This window comes from Xenopus tropicalis, chromosome 5 (assembly GCF_000004195.4).
Source record: "Xenopus tropicalis strain Nigerian chromosome 5, UCB_Xtro_10.0, whole genome shotgun sequence".
Lineage (NCBI taxonomy): Eukaryota > Metazoa > Chordata > Amphibia > Anura > Pipidae > Xenopus > Xenopus tropicalis.
Window position 1 is genome coordinate 83,546,420 of NC_030681.2, and position 24,463 is coordinate 83,570,882.

Consider the following 24,463-nt stretch of genomic DNA (forward strand, 5'->3'; position numbering starts at 1 on the left):
AGAGCACTGGGCTGACTTTTCTTTGGGGTACAATCTATACAGCCCTGACGGATTGCACCTCAATGGAAGGGGGTCTACTGTGCTAGGGGAGAGAATGGTTAAGAGGCTGGAGGAGTGTTTAAACTAGACAAGGGGGGGGTTGGTAAGCTAGATTCTTATGGGAGAGCTAGTGTAGATGGGGCAGTGGGACCAGTAAAGGGTTGTGGGGGAGGAGTGAGGGGGGCATATAGTTTATCAGATAAGGAGCTTCCATTGTTACAAGGGAAACAGACTAATTTTCACCTTAGCTCTAACTGTCCTTTAGCTAATGTAAGCATCAGAGGAAGAAGAAGTAGTAATCTCCGCTGCATGCTGGCTAATGCGCGTAGCTTATCGGGAAAAATAGGGGAGCTGCAGGCTATTACATGTATTGAAAATTATGACTTAATTGGTATCACTGAGACCTGGTGGGATGGGGGATGCGACTGGGCTGTGAATTTGGATGGGTATACGCTTTTTAGGAGGGACAGAGGGATTAAAAAGGGTGGAGGGGTTTGTCTTTATGTAAAGTCAGATTTAAAGCCATGTAATAAAGACATTACCAATGAAAACGTTGAATCTCTTTGGGTAGAAATTTCAGTAGGGCTGAAGGTCACAAAGAAAATGATCATTGGTGTATGCTATAAACCACCCCGTATAGATGAGGGGGATGAGGCCCAGCTACTTTTGCAAATGGAGGAGGCTTCAAAATTGGGTCAAGTTGTTATTATGGGGGACTTTAATTATCCGGACGTTGACTGCAGTAATGGGGTGGCTAAGTCAGAAAAAGCTAGTAGGTTTGTAAATATGCTAAATGACAACTTTTTATTTCAGGTGGTTCAAGAACCTACTCGGAATGATTCTATTTTGGACCTGGTAATATCTAATAATACTGAACTTATCTCTAACATTTGTGTGGGTGAGCATTTGGGGAACAGTGATCACAACATGGTCTCCTTTGAGATAATGCTACAGAGACAGCTCTATAAGGGAGTAACTAAAACGCTCAATTTTAGACGTGCAGACTTTGCCAGTTTAAGGGCATCTCTGCAATGTGTCAACTGGGAAAGGCTTTTCATGGGGTTAGACACAGAAGGAAAATGGAACATCTTTAAAACATTGCTTTGCAAGTATACACAACAGTATATTCCCCTTGTAAGCAAGGAGAGGCATCGCAAAGCAAAACCTTTATGGCTGAATAAAAGAGTTAAGGTCGAGGTTGGTAATAAAAAACGTGCTTTTAAAGCATTCAAGTTAGCTGGGACAGCGGAAACTTTCATCAGGTACAAGGAAGCAAATAAAGCATGCAAAAAAGCTATCAAGCAAGCTAAAATAGAGATGGAAAGGGATATTGCAGCAAGGAGTAAAAAGAATCCAAAATTATTTTTTAATTATGTGAATAGTAAAAAAATGAAGCAAGAAGGGGTGGGAACTTTATTATCACGGGGGGGTACATTGGTTGATGAGAACGGGGAAAAAGCAGAAATTTTGAACTCTTATTTTTCATCTTACATCCTCTTACATCTGAGGAGCCAGATAATGAAGGCTTCCCTTTTAATATACCCAGTGCTAGTAATTTAGCTACTGACGCATGGGTCACTCAGGAGGAAATTCAAAAGAGACTTGAACATGTAAAGGTAAACAAAGGTACAGGACCGGATGGGATTCATCCCAGGGTATTAAATGAGCTGAGCGCTGTGATTGCCAAGCCTCTTCACATAATTTTTCAGGATTCGTTGAGGTTTGGCATGGTGCCGAGAGACTGGCGGATTGCTAATGTGGTGCCATTATTTAAAAAGGGATCTCGTTCTCAGCCTGAAAACTATAGGCCTGTTAGTCTGACATCAGTAGTAGGAAAGCTTCTGGAAGGGGTAATAAGGGATAGGATAGATGAATACATTGCAGTTCACAATACTATTAGTTTGTGCCAGCATGGTTTTATGCGTAACAGATCTTGCCAGACTAATTTAGTTGCCTTTTATGAGGAGGTGAGCAGGAACCTTGATGCTGGAATGGCAGTTGATGTCATCTACTTAGATTTTGCTAAAGCGTTTGATACAGTACCTCACAGAAGGTTAATGATCAAATTGAGGAATATTGGCCTAGAACATAATATTTGTAATTGAATAGAAAACTGGCTGAAGGATAGAGTACAAAGAGTGGTGGTAAATGGAACATTTTCTAATTGGACCAGTGTGGTTAGTGGAGTACCGCAGGGGTCAGTCCTTGGTCCTTTGCTTTTTAACTTGTTTATTAATGACCTGGAGGTGGGCATAGAGAGTACTGTTTCTATTTTTGCTGATGACAATAAATTGTGCAAAACTATAAGTTCCATGCAGGATGCTGCCGCTTTGCAGAGCGATTTGACAAAATTGGAAAACTGGGCAGCAAACTGGAAAATGAGGTTCAATGTTGACAAGTGCAAAGTTATGCACTTTGGTAGGAATAATATAAACGCAAACTATCTACTGAATGGTAGTGTGTTGGGGGTTTCCTTAATGGAGAAGGATCTAGGGGTTTTTGTAGATCACAAGTTGTCTAATTCCAGGCAGTGTCATTCTGTGGCTACTACAGCAAATAAAGTGCTGTCTTGTATAAAAAAGGGCATTGACTCAAGGGATGAGAACATATTTTTGCCGCTTTATAGGTCCCTGGTAAGGCCTCACCTTGAGTATGCAGTGCAGTTTTGGGCTCCAGTCCTTAAGAAGGATATTAATGAGCTGGAGAGAGTGCAGAGACGTGCAACTAAATTGGTAAAGGGGATGGAAGATTTAAGCTATGAGGTTAGACTGTCGAGGTTGGGGTTGTTTTCTCTGGAAAAGAGGCGCTTGCGAGGGGACATGATTACTCTGTACAAGTACATTAGAGGGGATTATAGGCAGTTGGGGGATGTTCTTTTTTCCCATAAAAACAATCAGCGCACCAGAGGTCATCCCTATAGATTAGAGGAACGGAGCTTCCATTTAAAGCAGCGTAGGTGGTTTTTCACGGTGAGGGCAGTGAGGCTGTGGAATGCCCTTCCTAGTGATGTGGTAATGGCAGACTCTGTTAATGCCTATAAGAGGGGCCTGGATGAGTTTTTGAACAAGCAGAATATCCAAGGCTATTGTGATACTAATATCTACAGTTAGTATTACTGGTTGTATATATAGTTTATGTATGTGAGTGTATAGATTGGTTAGTATAGGTTGTGTGCTGGGTTTACTCGGATGGGTTGAACTTGATGGACAATGGTCTTTTTTCAACACTATGTAACTATGTAACATAAAAACTCACCCATGTTCTATTCATTCCTATAGGATTTTTAGGAGCAAATTTATCAAATGGTGAACTCTCACTTTCACCCACTGTTAAATACACTTTTAAAAATCCCATAGGAATGAATAGAATGGGGGTGAGTTTTTATGTTTTAAGCTCTAAACTCACATTTTGATAAATCTGCCCCTTAAGGTAGGAGATCAGAACATTTCTCAAAAGACAGAAAATATTGACAAATTTCACATTTTAATAAGAGAATCTGCATTTTGCTTTTTGCTAACTAAAATAAGAAACTGCCATTTGTGTAAGAGGTTACTTTTAGGCTGCTTTGTAATCCAGACATCCACCATTACTTGACCTCTGAGATCTAAATTTTTGCTATCATCAGTGGACGATGTTAAACAGAGGAAAACGCACACAGCTAGCACACATTTTAATAACTATAAAAAGGCCCTTTGCGCTTTTGGGTTATGTCTATATCATTAACAGACGTTTGCAAAAAAAAAAAAAATAAAAGGATTCATTCCTTTTTTCAGGAAAGGTAGAGTAATGTAGATACATAGAATTTGAGAGTAAAAGTTAATTAGTGATTCAGAATGATAGACTACAGACACGACACAGGAGAAAGGAGACTAATGCATAGGAAACCAAGAAACCTTAAAATATTTAAGGAATAGAATATGAGAATGCAAACCCTCTTTATAAAAGGTTGGCGGAATTTTCCATGTACATGAGGGCTGCATACAGAAAGAACAAATGCTGAAAAAAGGCTTTAGAAAGTAAGAAGAATTACAAACACCCTTTAAGAACTAACATTTAGATTAACAGTAAACAACACTTTTGACATGGGTAGGTAAACAACATGTGGGTTTAAGAATTAAGGAAATATTTGGTACAAAAATCTGTTGCACATTCTGCATATTGCTGACACTGGAGTAATGAGAAGGCCCCTTTCCAGTTATTCAATCCCAGGCAAGCAGGACATAGCATTCAAACTGTAAAATCATTTCCGTATTACCATTTCATGTATATGTATCCACCATTTTATAATACAGATTTAAGCCTAAAATGATAAAAGCCATGTAAAGAAAAGGGAGACTTTTTGAAAAGTGGCCGTTGCAAATTATGAATATGCTTGCTTGATGGAATAACCACTTTTAATGCCCTTCCTGTGTGATTCTGCTGACATTTTTATTATGATAAAAAAAAACCTACTTGGGTTGGGACACAACAAGCTATGTAACTACAGGTAAGCTGTTAAAGGACAAGGAAAGGCTAAGTCACGTGGGGTGCCAAAATGCAAAATTGCACCAGCCCAGGGTACCTGTAGCCAGCTCTTCCTCCTTCCGTATTCGCGCTGCCTGCAAATTCCCGGGACAATCGCATGCGCAGTAGAGTGAAAAGCCGAATTCATAGTTTAAGTTTGGCTTTTTCACTCTACTGTGCATTTTGGCACCCCCAAGTGACTTAGCCTTTCCTTCTGCTTTAAGGAAGAGATAAATAAAGAAAAATACAACATATGTTTATGCACCAAAGGTGATTAAAATATGAATAATCACAGACAGAAATAGATGCTTTTGGAAATCATCAGAGAGAGTATGATTTCATTTCCATACAAAGTGGATATATTAATTTGGTAATATCTTGGCATTTTGCAAAACAAGTTCCAACACTCACAAATACATATAGTTATTATAATATTGTTATACTTGTGAATATTAACCTCTAAGTTAAAAAACATGGTGCAATTAACTTTTTTTCATTTCTTTGCCATGATTTTATACCTCTATTTTTCATTTGTGATTATGAAAAAAACTCTATGAGAAAAACTCTAACTGTAGAATGACATATTATAATATAAATATTATTTGGCAAAAATAAAAAAAGTATCTGCATTTTTTCCTGCATTCTCTAAATCACCTTAATGTAGCTGAAAACAGAATTTACAAAGAACCTCTTGTCTCGGGAAAGTAAAGAGAAGTGTTACCTAGGTAACAGTTTTGCTTGAAAAAAGCGTCTATCCAGTTGCTCTGTGTTTTGGCGTAAATGTCAGGCATGAACACAGCCTTATCCTGTCTTCCACCAACCACTGTGCCTTTCAAACGTCCACAGTTAACAAGCTCCTCCAACAGAGCTGCAGGAAAGAATGAAAGTGACATACATTTTTAAAAAATAATATCTAAGAAAGAAGTATTTTAGCTATGCATTGAAATGCTTTTCACACATGGGGAGTTGTAATGCTCTCTGTTGTGTGCCAAAGAATATAAGAATTTTAGTATACTTCAACCAACCCATCTGCCAGCATCTTGCACCTGCAGGTTACCTAACTGAACATTTCAGTATCTATGACAAAAGTACAAAGAGTGAAATATGCTCAACTTTGTTTATAGAACAAACTGGTACACTGTATAACTTAGCAACATTTAAGTACCCACTTATTTACAGTGCCAACAGCATTATATGGAAATCCTAAATCTACCATGAATGATGAACAAAATAACAAGCAAGTTAGGAGGACACAACAGGTGTCCTGGTCCAAGATAAAATGGATAATAACAAGATAAAAAATAAATACCATACAATGCCACATTCCACAGAAGAAATGGATGGTATATTTTGATGCTGTTGTTATTCTGCCATTTTTAAATCATTTTTATTGTTTAGTGGTTGGCCTGGATTTTGTCACAGATATCCTGGGTTTGATTCCAGCATCAACAAGTGGGTCAGCTCCTAATGACCTTGGATAAATCATCTAAACTTTCTATTTCACAATCTCCAAATATAGATAGGGAGCACTTAACTGCATATAATAAAAATATATAATGCAATATATAAAAGAATAGTTTTTATTTTAATTTTTTTATTTCCCATGTTCCAGCCTCCAATAATTATGTTTAGAAAAAGCACCAAATCCAGGATTCAGCCTTTTTTTAGCAGGATTCAGTTTCGCCCGAACTAAATCCGTATCCTTAAAAGCACATAACTTTCATCACATGAACACGAAAATTTAATTTTTTTTTACTCCGCTTGCGTCTGTTGCCTAATATGCACATGCAAATTAAGGATCTGGTTTCGGTTCAGGATTTGGCCAAACCTTTTATGATGGATTCGTGATCCGGCCAAACAATCAAAACAAATCTGCAGTACTCTGAAAAGCTCCTCCCTTCCCCCAGCTGTAGCCTGTTAGACTTTGAGATAAAGACCAATTCATTACACAGAGGGCTTCTCAGCAGTCTTCTGATTTGTTTTGATTGTGTTTGTACAAAACAGAAGTAGAATGTGACTTTACTTTCAATTCACATTTTTTGCTGTTTAGTGCAAAAAATAACAAAAAAGAGATATTAATTAAGTAAAGACTAAAAAGGCCATAGTCTATAAAATGCAACTTTTCTTTTGCTAGTGGTAGACACTGGCTTAGGCAAGAACTAGCTAACAGTCATTATACAGTAATTTTTTCTGCCCACAAGAGATGGCTCAAAGGTGAAGCAGTATTATTTTCTGTAATTACGTGACTTATAAATGCACCTACTTGGCAACCAAGTGGTAACTAAAATGTAAACTGCAGATACATGCATGCTACTGCTATAAAGCAAATATGCTTATTTAATGGCATTTGGTTATTTTTATTGCACCAGCCTAGAGGTTCAGAATTTCTATAGTAGCAATGTTTCAGCCCTTCAGCACAAGAGCTCATCATCTTGTTTTTTGATAGACAGGTCAGTGACACCCACATGCTCATTGTGCTCCGGGCAGTTGTGGAGGAGCTAACCTTAGGTGCCCAGACGACACGGAGCATGTGAGTGTCAATGACAGTTCTAATAGAATCCAAGATGGTGAGCTCCTATGACAATGTTCAAGTACTGAATTATTACAGAGATTCTGAACCTCTAGGCTGGGGCAAATAGTTTAGAATATAAAACATTGAATTTCTAAAACATTATCAAGCAAAAATTAAGTTTGCCTACCATATAGGCTGATGCTACAGGGCTGATTATTAAATTCTGATGCTTATTGCACTGCTTTTATGGTCCTATATTATTTAGGAACCAGCTTTATTTTTTTTTTTTTTTTAAATATTCTTTATTTTCTTTATTTTGGAACAGGTAAATGGGGGATACAGAAGGGAAGAGGGGAGGGGTAATCATATAGCATAGTTACAATTAAGATACAATGTAAATTCAAGCATGGCAATGAGTGTGTCTCTAGTCCAATAATTTCCTGTCGTGTGTTCTCCTACTGTCAGGTCTATCTGACTTGATCACATCTAGTAAGAGAATTAACCTCTATAAAGTTTAACCATGGTTCCCAGATTCTCCAGTATTGTGGGCTTGTGTTGTGTATAATGTGAGTAATCTCCTCCATCTTTCTTATATCTTCCACTAAATTGATCCATTCATTGTAGGACGGAGGGATTGTGGATTTCCAGTTTCGTGGGATCAATGTTTTGGCTGCGTGAAGCAAATGTAAGGTAAGTGGGTCTGAGAGGGTTTTCTTTTTGTCTGGAGTTATGTTTAGGAGGATTGTTGAGGCCTCTGTTTCTTTAATCGGTATCTGGGTAATTTTGTATATGTCAGGGATGATCTGGTCCCAAAATTGTTTCAGGTTGGGGCAAGAGAACCAGATATGTAGGTGTGTTCCCACCTCCGCCTCGCACCTCCAGCAGAGGTTTGAACTGTTCTTATACATTTTTTTGAGTTTCACGGGTGTATGATGCCATCTGGTGGCTAATTTGTAGTTCATTTCTCTAACTCGAACTGCTCTTGCAGATTTATGGATTGTTATAAAAAAATTTTCCCATATCTGTTCGGGAAGTTCTGTACCAAGGTCTTTTTCCCAATCCTGTTGGAATGACTGTTTGGGAGGAACCAGCATTATATTGTGACATTTATATTCAGTATATACAGTATATTGTGGGTCAGTCCCTAAGCTCAGGTAAGTGACAGCAGCACAGAGCATGTGCAGTGAATCAGCAGAGAAGAAGATGGGGAGCTACTGGGGCATTTTTGGAGGCACAGATCTTTCCGGCTAAAGGGCTGTGGTTGCCTTCGGCTGGTACAGAAACATAATTTACAACATTTCTGCCCTACTTCTTTAGATAAGCCTTAGTTCTCCTTTAAGAGTTAGGGGGATGTTTTCACATGTATTAAGATTTATTCTTGCATCCTGCGCACAAAGAAAAATAAACATTTCTTTAAGTTTAAATTTTTACTATGGGGCACTGTTATGCCTCTAGCACTGTTTTATTATTTTATTACGCCACCTACTGATTTGTATAATGTTCACATTTTAGAAATGTCTTAGAAATGTCTTTCTTTGGTCACCATTCTTTACCATGTGACCACATGTAAATCCAGGAAATTATTATTATAGCTGCCATCTTCACAGTGTCAACAGCTAGTGATATTCATTCTTAAGTAATCCCACCCCTTCCAGCCCTGTGGAAGCATTGTTAAAAGGTAATATTAATCTCCAACCCTGGTTTATAGAAGCAGATGATTATTTTGTTATTTTTATTTTCTATTTAAGTTTACAGTCTGTTATATGCCACTATATCATGGTACTACTGTATCAGTTTTTGCCCAGGCATCTAGGCCTTAGTCCTTCTCTCTTCTTTTATGCATTATTGTACTTGATATTGTACTTGATATTGAGTGTTTAATGTTCTTCACTTTGCTATATTGCTGTACAGTTCCATGTTACAGGGTAACCCTTTTGAAATAAAAAATAACAAAAATGGTATAAAGGTGATACCTTTATTGGCTAACTAAGATAGCTATGGTTATCTTAGTTAGCCGATAATGCTACCACCTTTATACAGAGTTACTCTATAACATTTTGACTGGCTAGCACAGTACATCAACTTTTCCTGCATGTACAGTTCCATTAAATACTGTTTCTATTCTCTCTAGTTTCACTTTCCCCTTTGTTAATAAATTGAAGCTTACCAGTCTGTCTCAATGAACTGATGAAGAAAGGAGTTTAGCTATATGTCAAACTACACAAATTTGAGTTTTCAGCAGGAAAAGTTGCAATTTGAGTTTCTGAAGATCAAGTTTTAAAAATGCATTAAGAGCAAAAAAACAAAAAAAACCTAATAAGACCTGGCATGTTCTAGTCAATGAGAGTTGTATTTTTCATTCCAATCTATTTTTCAGTTCAAGTTTTCCGCAATAAATTTGACAGATTGATTGAAAATCAAGTATAAAATGCGATTTCACTAAATTCACATTGTAGTTTCCCATTTTTAAGCGACTGAGTTTTTTAAAAAAAATACATAAATATTTGAGATATGAGAATTAAAAAAAAAAAAAAAAAAAAATGTTGTTAAACCTCCCCTTTGTAATTTTGTGGAGTAAAAACAACACTGGTACAATTTTTTTAAAACACTGCATGTTTGCTAAAGAACAGATAACAAAACCCACGGTCTATGCAACAGATATACTTACAATATAGTAGATGTTCCTGAAAGCCGTAAATGGAAATCATATTGCTTACAGGTGTTGGTCTAAAAAACAAAAAAAAAAACTGTAAAATACTCAATGTGCTTATTTATAAGGCCTGATTAAGGATTATAAATAAAATAAAATCTGCCTTCAGTCTTGTTTCCTTTGGTTCAGGTAAAAAATGTTAGCATTTGAAATTCAACAAAAAAACAATGGTTTCAGTAATAAATTAGCAGATTAAAAGTTAATTATAAAAAAAAATGTGATTTGGGTCTGCAGATATTATATATACACTCACCTAAAGGTTTATTAGGAACACCTGTTCAATTTCTCATTAATGCAATTATCTAATCAACCAATCACATGGCAGTTGATTCAATGCATTTAGGGGTGTGGTCCTGGTCAAGACAACCTCCTGAACTCCAAACTGAATGTCAGAATGGGAAAGAAAGGTGATTTAAGCAATTTTGAGCGTGGCATGGTTGTTGGTGCTCAGTTACTGGGATTTTCACGCACAACCATTTCTAGGGTTTACAAAGAATGGTGTGAAAAGGGAAAACATCCAGTATGCGGCAGTCCTGTGGGCGAAAATGCCTTGTTGATGCTAGAGGTCAGAGAAGGATATTAGTATGGTGTTCCTAATAATCCTTTAGGTGAGTGTATATATAACATATATATCTGCACATCTTTCCTAGTATGTTTTCTTCACAGGCAGCTTTGAGGAACACATAACCCCTGTGTTTTACAATTGAAAAAGACAGGAACACCCCCCAAAAATGCATTCACATAACTGTTTTTTAAGATAACAACAAAAAATATCTGTAGACCCAAATCCATATATATATACACACAGATGAACAGAGATATACATCTGTTCAAAATGTAAAAAAAGGCATATCTATCTCTATAAACACAAACAAGCAAGATTTTAAGAACCAATATATTTATACACACATATATCAGTTGTGTGTCCCCATGCAAACTTGTCTTATTAGGGTTCTGGAGCAAAAATAGATGAATATCAGTAAAAAGAGTGAAAACAAGTGCTATTTTATTACACTGTGTATTCCAACGTTTTGGTCCTTGTTGGGACATTTAATAAGCAAAAAAATAAGCAAAAAAAATATTTTTTTTCTATGTCCTTAGGAAATAGAGGAGCTAAATTTTATTTATTTCATATTTCTAATCTATTTTTATTTGCATATGTGCATCTTTAAACAACCACAGTTTTACTGGTAGCCTTTATTATTAATTAACATTTATTTATAAAGCGCCAACATATTCCGCAGCGCTGTACAACAAGTGGGTTTCATACATTGGACATACAGAGTAACATATAAAGCAATTAATAACCGATACAAGAGGTGAAGAGAGCCCTGCCCAAAACAGCTTACAATCTACAAGGCTTGACAGAGACTTCTTTTTACCATTCTAAGGGATACTATTGTTTTTATAATACCATCACAAAACGTCAGAGAAGAAGGGGTGTGGCATTTTGTCATTCAGGGAGGCCAGCCCAATCGAATCAAAAAATCATACTGTAAAACTTATAGTAAGTTGAAGATGTGCTGTATTCCTGAAAAAGCTATATAAAACTACTTGTCCATTGACATGACATCAATGTTAAGAACAATTGTTATTTCTAATGGTTTTTGTAAAAAGGAACCCTTACTTTGTGATTGCTGTAAATAGGCCCCTTATACGTGCCCGATGTTGTGCCACAAAAGCCTCTGTATAGAATACGCCTCTGTTACTTTCATCGATCTTTCCCTGAATTATCCTGCCAAGACGCAAACTGAAAGACTGTGGATAAAAAAATACAGTGCTCATTATGGCTAAACTATTTCTTGCAACATAGATCCTTATGCAAACAAATTCAAATTCATAAATGTATACTGTATATCATCACACACAGAAGATAATCTATAACATTAATTTCCATATTTTTGAAGGCCTTCCCATTTTTTAAGAGCAGTGTTTATATTTACCAGAAACATTGCATTCCAGTAAATGTCAGATTTAAATGTAATTGATTTGGTGCCATAATGGAGTAATAAATAAAATAATAGGAATAGCATTCATAAAATATGCTTGTGGATTAATCTTTTATCACCTCTTTCAGGAAGTCTCCGGGAAGGTCGTATGTTTTGCACAATTCTGATATAGTCACTTGGCCAGCTGCCTGCAGTTTATCGTTAACCTCTTCTGCAATTTGGTCCAGATAGTTGCTGAAAACAGAAAATACATGTTCCTATATAAAACAGCATAAAGTATATCAGTGCTGTCCAACTGGTGGCCTGCGACCCCCCTCTGTGTGGCCCCCCACCTGTCTGGCTGCTTTGATGGCTTACTATTGTGTAAGATTCAAATGGTACTGCATTGCCCACACCTCATTTTCAGGCTGTAATCCCCCTGTATTGTTTAAACATTTAATCCCCTGTACTGTTCACACAGTACAGATGTCACCTTTCTGAAGAGTTACATAGTGCCATTGTGATTGGATTAGTGGAAGAGTATATATGCTGAGGACTTCCCATACCAGTCAGTTGAACTGAAGAAGCTGCTCGGATGAGTAGTGAAACGTCTTCAATGATTACTAAACAAGTCCAGTTGCTTCAAATTTATTTATACTAGATATACCATGACCTGGATGAATGAAAATCTTCATAGACATATTCACACCTTTTAGTTTCTGCATTGTTCACCCCCTGCAGTGTTCACACCTCAGGCTCAGGCTCTAATCACCCACATTGTTTACCTGTTCACACCTCAGACAGTAGGAGCAGTGCCAGTATTGTGTCACTGTATGTATTACCTTCCCTATTCTGCCTGTGTGTATGACACAGACAGACAGAGTATGGCACATAGAAAAGCATAGGGCAGGCAGAGTATGGCACACACAGACAGAGTAGGCCAGGCAGAGTATGGCACACACAGACAGAGTAGGCCAGGCAGAGTATGGCACACTCAGGCAGCATAGGGCAGGCAGAGTATGGCACACACAGGCAACATAGGGCAGGCAGAGTACTGCCTTTGTGTGCCATACTCTTCCTGCCCTATGCTGCCTGTGTGTGCCATACTCTGGCTGCCCTATGCTGTCTATGTGTGCCATACTCTGCGTGCCCTATACTACCTGTGTGTGTCATACTCTGCCTGCCCTATGCTGCCTGTGGGAGGTGTACCTGGCAGGGGTTTATTCTGGGAGTGTGTTAGCAGTTGGATATAGCCATTAAATGGTCCCTAAGGTGTGTAATTATGTGCTGGGGGTTGCTGTGATACCCACATGGGAGGGAAAGGCATATAGATTTAAGGGTATGTCTTAATATGACATAATATAATTCTTTCACATTTGAATGAAGTCTGATATCCCTGCAGTGAGCACCAACCATTTGGGTTTTTGCTGCACTACCACTATTAATGTGGGCATGGTCTTAAAAGCTCTTGTGATAACATAGGTGTGGTTTGAAGTGGGTGTGGTTTAAAAGGGGGAGTGGTCAAAACCGGCTTTCATTAGCGGCCCTCCAATATGTATGCTAGAGAAATTCCGGCCCTCGGCACCGCAGAAGTTGGACAGCACTGAAGTATATGATAAAATCTCAAATGACATTAAACTCAAGTACCATGTTTGATTTATTTTAAGGCAAGGCCTAAACCAGGGTTGTCCAAATGGAGGACCATGGGCCAGATGTGGCCCTCCAAAGGGTTTTTATAGCCCCAGTCTGACTTTGCTGCATGACATCATCATATTAATATAATTCAGCTCTTGAACACAAGGAGAGGATTTTTAGCAATGAGGAGAGATTTGTGAGCTATTGCAGTAGCATGAAGCAGCAGAGAAAGTTTAAGATACTCTATTCACGTTGCCCAATATTTTTACCAATTGACAATCCTTACCATTGCTCATTCTTTAATATAAACTCCAAATGTGGGGCTTTGTTATTAAGCAACACCTATGTATTTTTTACTTTCGCTAAACATATTAATTTGGAAGAAACACAGTTAACTGCAACTTAATTCAGGTAATAACTCCTATTTATGGTCTTGCAACTGAAAAGTAGATTATGGCTGCTGTAAAGTATTTTAGATTAATTACTAGCAGTTTGCTTGGCATCATTAAATATGAAGCATGACAAAATTACAATAGAGGATACAAAATAATACAGCTGGACAGTTAATCTTCTCATAAACAAGATACCTAGAATTGGCACTCCTTTTTGTGGGCCCTGTTATAAGGGGTTTAAATACAAATTAATTGTATATTCTTGCAAATGTAAGTTTAGCCATTAGCAAGCTACAATACTATAATAATGTCAGGTGCTACACTTGAGAGGCCTAGCAAAATTTCTAACCTAAATATACTGAAATACAAATCTGTGGCGGGACCGGAGGACTGCAGTTTACATACAAAACAAAACCCTAGGCTGGGGTCACACAGATTGCACAACATTGGTTTCTTGTAGTTGCCTTTTGTGAGGAGACAACTACAAAGTGAAGAATTAGGTAGAAGGTTCTCACCAGCATGCAACTTTTTTCTAATACAAAACGCATGCGGGAATATTCTGTTGTGTTTTTTTATTAAAAGCTAGCATTCGAGAAGAAAAGTCGCACAAGTTTGTCATGTTATTTTTTTTCACATCAGTGTATTTTTTTTTTCTTTTCAAGAACTCGAATTTTGATATATCTGCCCCTAAATGCACATGGTTGGTCAGAAACAGTAATGCATGTGGGAACTTCCTTTCATCACTTGTGGCCTGTTCAAAAGTGAACCTGTGAGCTGAAAACTGCCTGACTCCCTAAATAAAGTGAGAATAGCTGGGAAATGTGTTCAGCACATCTCCAGTGACAGGTGACACTTGCTGGAGGGCCTCAACAGCCTAAGGTTCTGCTGTAAAACATTTTCAACAACTCACTGTGTTTGGATTTGCACTAAGAAGTGGGTGAAAATGTCTGAAGAGGTAAGCAATTAAAACTACCAGGTTCCAGGTAATGGATAACTAGCCATATCATAAATCCTTAAAGGACAATGAAAGGTTAATATAAATTAAAAGTAAGTCTGAAGGCATTCTTTTTAAGTACTTATTACATATCTAAATTCCCAGATCCCTGCTTGCTCCTCTGAGATATGGTGCTGGCAGCCTACAGCAGTGTGAAGACTACAGTGACATCACTGAAATCTCTCTGTCCTTCCTGTAGGCTGCCAGCGGCAGCCTTCCTATTCTCTGAGCATGTGTGTAACTTGATCCTGTCTCCTGTTCTGAGCTACACATGCCCACCAGCCAATCAGAAGCGGATCTGCCAGAGGGGAGGGGGGGGAGGGAATGAAACACATGTGCGGTATGAAGCAAGGAGGGAAAGGAAGGGAGAATACCTTTTTAGAGATGGCTGCCTGTTCTAGAAAATGTGAAGTAAGTGTGACTGAGTAAATATTTGATTAGGTGAGCCAAAAGTGTTTTTACTAAACAATAGGAGGACTATTGGGCAGTATGCTTTTTAAATTTTGACTTGCATTCTCCTTTAAGCCTTACTACTTTCTGTATTTTTGCAGTTATGATACTGCTTATAGTACACTGTTTGGATAAAGAACTGTAATATACTCTTAACTAGGGATGCACCAAATCCCAGATTCAGCTAGGATTTGGCTGAATTCCATCACTTCTTGCAGGACTTGGCCGAATAATTAGAGCTTGAAATTTGCTTGATTGAATACCTAAAGTCATAATTCAAAAGAGATTTCAACATATAAAGGTATACAAAGGTCCAGGACCTGATGGTATTCATCCCAGAGTATTAAACAAGCTTAGCTCTGTGACTGCCATACCTCTTCACTTAATCTTTTAGGATTCACTGAAATCTGGCATGGTGCAGAAAGACTGGTAAATTGCTGTTGTGGTGCCATTATTTAAAAAGGGATCCCGTTCTCAGCCTGAAAACTATAGGCCTGTTTAGTCTGTAGTAGGAAAGCTTTTGGAAGGGGTAATAAGGGATAGGGTACTTTAATACATTGCAAATCACAATACTATAAGTTTGTGCCAGCATGGTTTTATGCGTAACAGATCTTGCCAGAGTAATGTAATTGCCTTTTATGAGGAGGTGAGCAGGAAGCTTGATGCTGGAATGGCAGTGGATGTCATCTACTTAGATTTTGCTAAAGTGTTTGATACAGTACCTCACGGAAAGTTAATGATAAAATTGAGGAATATTGGCCTAGAACATAATATTTGTAATTGGATAGAAAACTGGCTGAAGGATAGATTACAAATAGTGGTGGTAAATGGAATTGTGCCAGTGTTGTTAGTGGAGTACCGCAGGGGTCAGTCCATGGTACTTTGCTTTTTAATTTGTTTATTAATGATACTAAATTGTGCAAAACTATAGGTTCCATGCAGGATGCTGCCAATGCAGAGCAATTTGATTAAATTGGAAAACTGCGAAGCAAAATGGAAAATGAGGTTCAATGCTGACAAGTGCAACAAGTTATGTACTTTGGTAGAAATAATATACAGTCATGGCCAAAATTGTTGGCACCCCAGAAATTTTTCCAGAAAATCAAGTATTTCTCACAGAAAAGTATTGCAGTAACACATGTTTTGCTATACACATGTTTATTCCCTTTGTGTGTATTGGAATAGAACAAAAAAGGGAGGAAAAAAATGCAGATTGGACATAATGTCACAGAAAACTCCAAAAATGGGCTGGACAAAATTATTGGCACCCTTAACTTAATATTTGGTTGCACACCCTTTGGAAAAAATAACTGAAATCAGTCGCTTCCTACAACCATCAATAAGCTTCTTACACCTCTCACGGGGAATTTTGGACCACTCTTCCTTTGCAAACTGCTCCAGGTCTCTCTTATTGGAAGGGCGCCTTTTCCCAACAGCAATTTTAAGATCTCTCCACAGATGTTCAATGGGATTTAGATCTGGACACATTGCTGGCCACTTCAGAACTCCCCAGTGCTTTGTTGCCATCCATTTCTGGTTGCTTTTTGACATATGTTTGGGGTCATTGTCCTGCTGGAAGACCCAAGATCTCGGACCAGAGGCAGCAAGACAACTCCAAAACATCATTGAACCTCCACCATATTTCACTGTAGGTACTGTGTTCTTTTTTTTGTAGACCTCATTCCGTTTTCGGTAAACAGTAGAATGATGTGCTTTACCAAAAAGCTCTACCTTGGTCTCATCTGTCCACAAGACGTTTTCCCAGAAGGATTGTGGCTTACTCAAGTACATTTTGGCAAACTGTAGTCTTGCTTTTTTATGTCTTTGTGTCAGCAGTGGGGTCCTCCTGGGTCTCCTGCCATAGCGTTTCTTTCATTTAAATGTTGACGGATAGTTGGCGCTGACACTGATGCTCCCTGAGCCTGTAGGACAGCTTGAATTTCTTTGGAACTTGTTTGGGGCTTCTTATCCACCATCCGGACTATCCTGCATTGCACCCTTTCATCAATTTTTCTCTTCCGTCCACGCCCAGGAAGATTACCTACAGTGCCGTGGGTTGCAAACTTCTTGATAATGTTGCGCACTGTGGACAAAGGCAAATCTAGATCTCTGGAGATGGACTTGTAACCTTGAGATTGTTGATATTTTTCCACAATTTTGGTTCTCAAGTCCTCAGACAGTTCTCTTCACCTCTTTCTGTTGTCCATGCTTAGTGTGACACACAATGCAAAGTGAACTTCTCTCCTTTTTATCTGCTTTCAGGTGTGATTTTTATATTGCCCACACCTGTTACTTGCCCCAGACAAGTTTAAAGGAGCATCACATGTTTGAAACAATCTTATTTATCCACAATTTTGAAAGGGTGCCAATAATTTTGTCCAACCATTTTTGGAGTTTTGTGTGATATTATGTCCAATTTGCTTATTTTCCTCCCTTTTTTGTTCTGTTCCAATACACACAAACGGAATAAACATGTGTATAGCAAAACATGTGTAACTGCAATACTTTTCTGTGAGAAATACTTGATTTTCTGGAAAAATTTCTGGGGTGCCAACAATTTTGTCCATGACTGTAAATGCAAGTTATACACTATGGGGCACATTCATCAAAGTACGACAGGTCCGAATACAAAACATTTGTATTTTTTTTAAAGGTTACAACTTTTGCCTATTTTCTGCGACTTTTTCGTACATTTGCGACAAAACAGCGCAACAAAATTGTATTGTCGCGCCGAGTATGAAAGTTTCAGATTCATTCAAGTTTTGGTATTGTGACTTTCCTTGGGCCAAGTTGGAGCTGCAGAATGCCATTGAGTCCTATGGGAGGTTTCCAAAATCACGCACAGAAAGCTCAAAGTCAGCAAGGTTACGATCAGATACGATTTTTCCGTATTTTCAAATCCGAATTTTTCGGACTTTACAAAGCACGATACAAAAAAATCGTATTTGATGCGATTTTTTTGTATCGTGCTTTTTAAACGTACAAAAATTGTACTTTGATAAATCTGCCCCTATAGGGTATCCTTAAAGGACATGTGAAGCCTACATTTGCCTACAATGTATATCAGTTGGGCATGTCTCTCCCATCCAAATGGCATCATTTCTACTGCATATATCCCCTCCACTTGGCAGCACCATCACATGTTCCTAAAGCAAATAGCAACTTTCACCCGGTGGCCATTTTTCCTCTGATACATAATCAGTTACATTTAAATCTGCAAACAGCATACACACACACAGACCCTTATTCAGCATACATTTCATCAAGAATACAGGCTCACCAGGCAGAACTGTCTCTGATAAAATTTCTGCTCAGGAGAGTTAGTTGGGAGAAAAAAATTGAAGCAGACAGCTAGAGCTTAGTTTCAATGGGAACAAGCAATGCCATCTCTTTACTGGCTGCTAGACTGGGGGCATGTTTAGTAATCTGATCTTAGAACAACTGAGCATGCCCACAAGCCAACAGCCAAAGAAAATTCCCGAGGGAGGGGCTAAGTCGGTTACTGGAGGAGAAAGGAAATCTAAGTGATTAAGAAGATGTTGCAGCCTTACTATTAACCTCTGGACGACCAGTGTAGCAGGTATTGAAAGATTTCAAAGAGGCTGTTCACTGATTACATTTTTGTGTGTGGGGTTTACATGTCATTTAATGGAGAAGGATCTGGGGTTTTTTGTAGATAACAAGTTGTCTAATTCCAGGCAGTGTCATTCTGCGGCTACTAAAGCAAATAAAGTGCTGTCTTGTCTTTTTAAGTCTTTGGTAAGGCCTCACCTTGAGTATGCAGTTCAGTTTTGGGCTCTAGTCCTTAAGAAGGATATTAATAAACGGGAGAGAGTGCAGAGACATGCAAATAAACTGGTAAAGGGGATGGAAGATTTTAACTATGAGGTTAGACTGTCAAGGTTGGGGTTGTTGTCTCTGAAAATAAGGTGCTTGCAAGGGGACATGATTACTCTGTACAAGTACATTAGAGGGGATTATAGGCAGATAAGGGGTGTTCTTTTTTCCCATAAAAACGATCAGCGCACCAGAGGCCACCCCTTTAGATTGGAGGAAAGTAACTTTCATTTGAAGCAGCGTAAGTGTTTTTTCACAGATGTTGTAATGTTGTAATGGCAGATTCTGTTAATGCCTTTAAGAGGGGCCAGGATGATTTCTTGAACAAGCATAGTATCCAAAGCTATTGTGATACTAAAATCTTCAGTTAGTATTAATGTTGGTATATGTAGTTTATGTATGTGAGTGTAAAGATAGGTCAGTATAGATTTGTGTGTGCTGGGTTTACATGGAAGGGCTTAAAGGGGATATATACCATAAATTTTTACAATGCACTAAACCATGTCAAATAATGTAAAATAGAAGGAAGTGCTTTTATTTTAATACCTTTGGGTTCAAATATGCCCATAACTACTGTGCTTTACCCAGACCTTATGCCAGCTTCCGGTTTAGACTCTTCAGTATATCGCTCAGAGCCGCCGGCCCTCATAGACTTCTATTACACCCTCACCTATTTAAAGTGAAGTGAATATTCATAGAGTGGGCGGGGCTTAGCAATGTCACAGGCAGTCAGTTCCTGCTCTACTCCTCCCCCCCCGCAGCAGCACAAGCAGAGAGACACAGAAGGAGGGAGGGGTTTTCCTTGCTGCTGCTGAGTAAAGCCTGACAGTCAGTGCTGTGACCAGTTCCTGTGGGAGACTAAAGCGACACTCCCATGTCTCATTTGGCTTTGACTTCTGATCAGTGAGGTTGTGTATGCAGCTCTCATATTATGGCAGTTTTAGGAGGTAAAATGCTTTCAAAACATCTTTCTTTCTGCATCATTTAACATTTTGAGGGAGGATGAATATTATAACTGAATATGAACTTTATATAAAATGTCTCCTTTAACTTGATGATCTTTTTTCAACCCAGTGTAACTATGTAACTATATGATTTCAAAGCTCTGGACATCAAAATGTGACAAATGCATGTTCACAGATGATGCCTTTTTTTAATTGTTTCTTACATCTAAATAAGCTTGAAATAAGCTTGAATTTGGTTTGATACTTGGCCAAACTTATTCAGAAAAAAATAAAAAAATCCCAAATTTGTGACAACACATCTTAATATTAGCCATCAAAAGTAAAATGCAACTGGGTAAAAATATATAAAACATTTGTTAGACTAACAAGCCAAGCAGATAAGCATAAGAACCTGGCATTCGTATGTTCCAGGCTGAATATAATTTATTAAAACAGTAAACAGTACTATGCTATTCTGATTACTTACCCATCCACAAGCTGTCCAAGTACAAGCTGGATATCTTTATCTAATTTAACAAGATCATTGGCTCTGCTTTCGATATGTGTCAAATCAACATTGATCACCTACATTAGATGCATAACATTAGATACCATTTCTGTGGCAAAAATTGCATATATCAAAATACAATTTTTTTACTAAAAAAAAAAAAAACACAGACAACGAAAGAAAGGTGAAACTAACAGCAAAGCAGACAAGGACGATAGGAGAGCTCCCAACAGATAGTTGCAACGAGGTGTAAATGTGTAGGAAAGAATGAAATGTGAAGAAAAACAGATGACCTAACTCAATCCTATTGTGAACCAACCCCACACCTTCCTTCCCCTGCAGCATCCCACATGCCAACATAGCCTGGTGCTTCTCACACCCCCCATAGACAAACTGCTCCCTCCACACAGCAAATCCTGGACATGATGTGGGTAAGGTGCAGCAAAGCCACTGGGATTTCTCCTGGCAGGCCAGTCTGGCCCTGTTAACAGTACCAGCATTTTTGCATCCTTATTTTAAAATGCTACACATGATACAGGGAGAAAATACCAGCAGTGCTATCAGTTTTGTGGTATACATATTGGTGTGTTCCTGTGATTTGAATTATGTTGGCAAGACCACACAAAAGGTCTAATATCAGATCTCAGTATATAGTAGGTTAACAATTAACAGAAGCATTACACTTCAATACAAACATTTTTGAAGACACGTCTTTCAGATAAAGATTATACATTCTGAGTTATACAACACATCCCCAAATAACAAGAGAAGCTAACTGAATTTTGATGTTGAAAAGGTGTTAAGTACATTGGATCTATAAACTTGATACTTAATCCCAGGGGTTTGAAGAGGGATTTTAATTTGTGTGTTTTTTTTATAGCCAGTGTAAATGATAAATTGTCTTTTATATGAAGTGTTCTATGCATACTCTGAAAAATATGAGTCTTGATTATTTATACTCTGTCTGCTTATTGTATTACAAATACAGTAGGACCCCTATCTTACATCTTTCAGGGGACCAAAAAAAAAATGGGGGGAATGAATCGTGCATTTTAGAAATATTTTTGTAGTTTTTAATTGATTTTTATTCATATATACTCTTTGTAAAGAGGGAGCTAAGGAATATTGGTAATTACCAATTGCATATAAAAATGTCTTCAGATATGTTTTCTAATACTTTACTTGTAATGATTGCTTTTTACTTTGGTTTGGGGAGTTGTTTTGGTGACTATGCCCCTTCATAACTAATCCATAATTTCTTGCTATTTTCTATAAATGCAGATCACCTAAACAGATTTAAAGGAAATTCTAGTAACTGGAAAGTAATTCCACTGAACATTAATTCAATTTTGATTGCAAATCTTTGTATTATAATTTAATCTAGCACTAAATTTACTTACTTTTCAATTTGCTTTTATTACTTTCTACAAAAGTTTTAATAAATTAGTTTGTACTTAGTGCCAAATGTAAATTACCACGCTCCACTTGCCATCTATTGAAAAGCTTTATTAATAAAACCCATAGTACTTCAGTAAACACATTCCCTTTAAGTCAACAACCAAGGAGACATGGTCTGATTTTTACTGGGGGCATGTCAAGATGAAAAGGTTGACAATGGAACTAAACAGACAAAGCCACAGAAAGAACATGTTCCAAAGGCTGGCTATAGCCTGTACAGGTATTCCTTTGAACTAAACACAAGTTTGCAAGAGTAAAAAATTCAGGTTCAAATTAAAAGATTGCCTTGAAAACTGTAACATTTGTAAAAGTTAGAAATGGGACTTAATTAAGATAAATACAATATATTTATGAAATTATTTTGGGCAAGAGCCTGAAAAGCAAACTTACCTGCTGAAGTTCAACTATGTTGACGCGACCTTTAAACAACAAAATTTATGAAAATTAATTTTAGAAAATGAAAGTATTTCACATGGACATTGACCTAAACTGTAACATTAATGTATTAAAAAGTACAAATAAAAACGAGAAGGGAGGATACGCACCTCCTCGGATCTGTAGCTCATCCTTAATTTCTTTAGTAATCTGCGAGGGTGTAACATATTCCTTTCCATCAAGAGTGTGTACTACATCCAGTTGTTTTTCAGCAATTAACTTGGCAACAATTTCTATGCAGTTACGTTCCGATAACCTGCATTTACAGAAATATAACATTTAAGCTATAAAGGTTACCAGAACGTCTACAAAAATATAAATTACTGTAATAGCGATACCTTCTTTTTTGATGGATATCACCATTATGTAAATAGAGTGAGGACTGATCTGATTTTATTATTGGGAGTTACCATACTGTATCTATTCAAAAGTCCTGTCCAGAAACCCCACAGATCAAGTCTGTCCAACTTCTAAAGGTCCCCATACACGCTGAGATCCGCTCGACTGGCGATCTCGCACCCGATATGATCTGCACCCAAACGATCGAATTATATTGACGGCCCATGCGGTCCCCGATCCAACTGGATTTTCTAACCTGGCCGATCAATATCTGGCCAATTTCAGGCCAGATATCGGTCGGCCAGGCCCCTCGTTTCTGCCCCTACACGGGCAGATAAGCTTCCAATATCGGTCCAAGGGACCGATATCGGCAGCTACAATCTGCCCGTGTATGGGGACCTTTAGAAACGGAAGGCCAAATTCTTTCTTTTTCTCTAACTTAAATTTCTAACAAAAACCCTACCTCCTCCACAATAAAAACAACTTTTATTTATACAATCATAAGATAGATATGGATTTTTTCCTATTTGTGATCTTTCTCTTTTAGGTTCTCTACATTAAGGCTAGTGTCCCACAGGTAGATTTAGTTGCTGCGATTTTTAAAAAGCAAGTTACAGTGACAAGTCGCTCATCTTTTCCTAACAAGCAATTACTAGTGATTCTATTTCCCACAAATCCAGGTGTCATATTCTCGGCCCACAATTAGAAATCATTCAGTGCAACAGGGAAATAACTGTGACTTACTTCTCAGTGGGTTTTACTTTCCGCGATTCCTACAGTTTTAAATGACAATGCTTTCTTTGTAAAATTGCTCCAAAAGGGGTCTCATAGCACTTCAGAGTGATAAGCCATTTGAAGTAGTATTGACAGTTTAGGTACTGCCAATTTATATTCTTCTCTATATAGAGGCAAAACGAGTGACTAGTCGCTGGAACCCACTTTTTATAAACTGCAGCGACTAAATCAAACCCCCCTTTTTATTTCCTTTCCATAACCACTGTCTTTTCACCATCTCTTTCTTTCGTTCTCTCTTCTCTTTTTTCCTGGTAATAGGTAGCATATAGATTCACTTTAGGGTCACTAAGAGGTGGTACAGCCCACACAAGGGGGGGGGGGGGGGCTATAGGCTACAACCAGTGCATCTTCACTAGCATTGGTGTGGTTTCCTTGGTTTTTTTTTTTAGAAAATTTTCATAGGGATATTCCATTTCCATGAAAACTTGTAATGCTCTTATCTAATGTGCTTATTCTGCAAAAACATCCACAATTCATTTGTACTATTCATTTGTATTATTTAGAGTTTCTAGAGTACACCAATACAAGCTGCGGTAATTTAGCCTGAGGGCAAAAACTAACCAACACAGTCCAGCTGCAGGTTATCATTTAGAAGTGGATGACACCACACAAATCATAAGACTGCATGTGATCACTGTTTCCGGATCACAGATTAAATGCGCACATATAAATTCCTCATACTGCATGGGTTATTAGAATGAAATTAGATCCATATGATAAACTATATATGACTGTACATACCAGAATTAAAGCAGATGAGAACACGTTCTCAAACAGAACAGCTTTATCTAGATGCTGTTGAACTACAATATCCAGCATAGCTCAGCATATTATCAAGTGTTAAAGAGAAAATATATTCCCCTTTTTGCATGAACTTTCAGACACACACACATATATATATATATATATATATATATATATATATATATATATATATATATATACACAGACACATGGTTTTACACAAATATACATTTTACCACA

General features: G+C 37.7%; 1 protein-coding gene across 1 annotated transcript in view; it reads right to left on the minus strand.

Annotated features, from left to right (window-relative positions):
- Positions 1–24,463, minus strand: part of ufl1 (UFM1-specific ligase 1) — a 46,500-nt gene that overhangs the window by 20,330 nt on the left and 1,707 nt on the right. Inside the window, exons 2-8 of the mRNA XM_002934873.5 lie at positions 22,456–22,601; positions 22,301–22,329; positions 20,432–20,529; positions 11,833–11,947; positions 11,392–11,522; positions 9,723–9,781; positions 5,264–5,410 (exon numbers count right to left, since the gene is read on the minus strand). Coding sequence (XP_002934919.3) covers positions 5,264–5,410; positions 9,723–9,781; positions 11,392–11,522; positions 11,833–11,947; positions 20,432–20,529; positions 22,301–22,329; positions 22,456–22,601 — 725 coding nt within the window. The remainder of the gene's footprint in view (positions 1–5,263; positions 5,411–9,722; positions 9,782–11,391; positions 11,523–11,832; positions 11,948–20,431; positions 20,530–22,300; positions 22,330–22,455; positions 22,602–24,463) is intronic.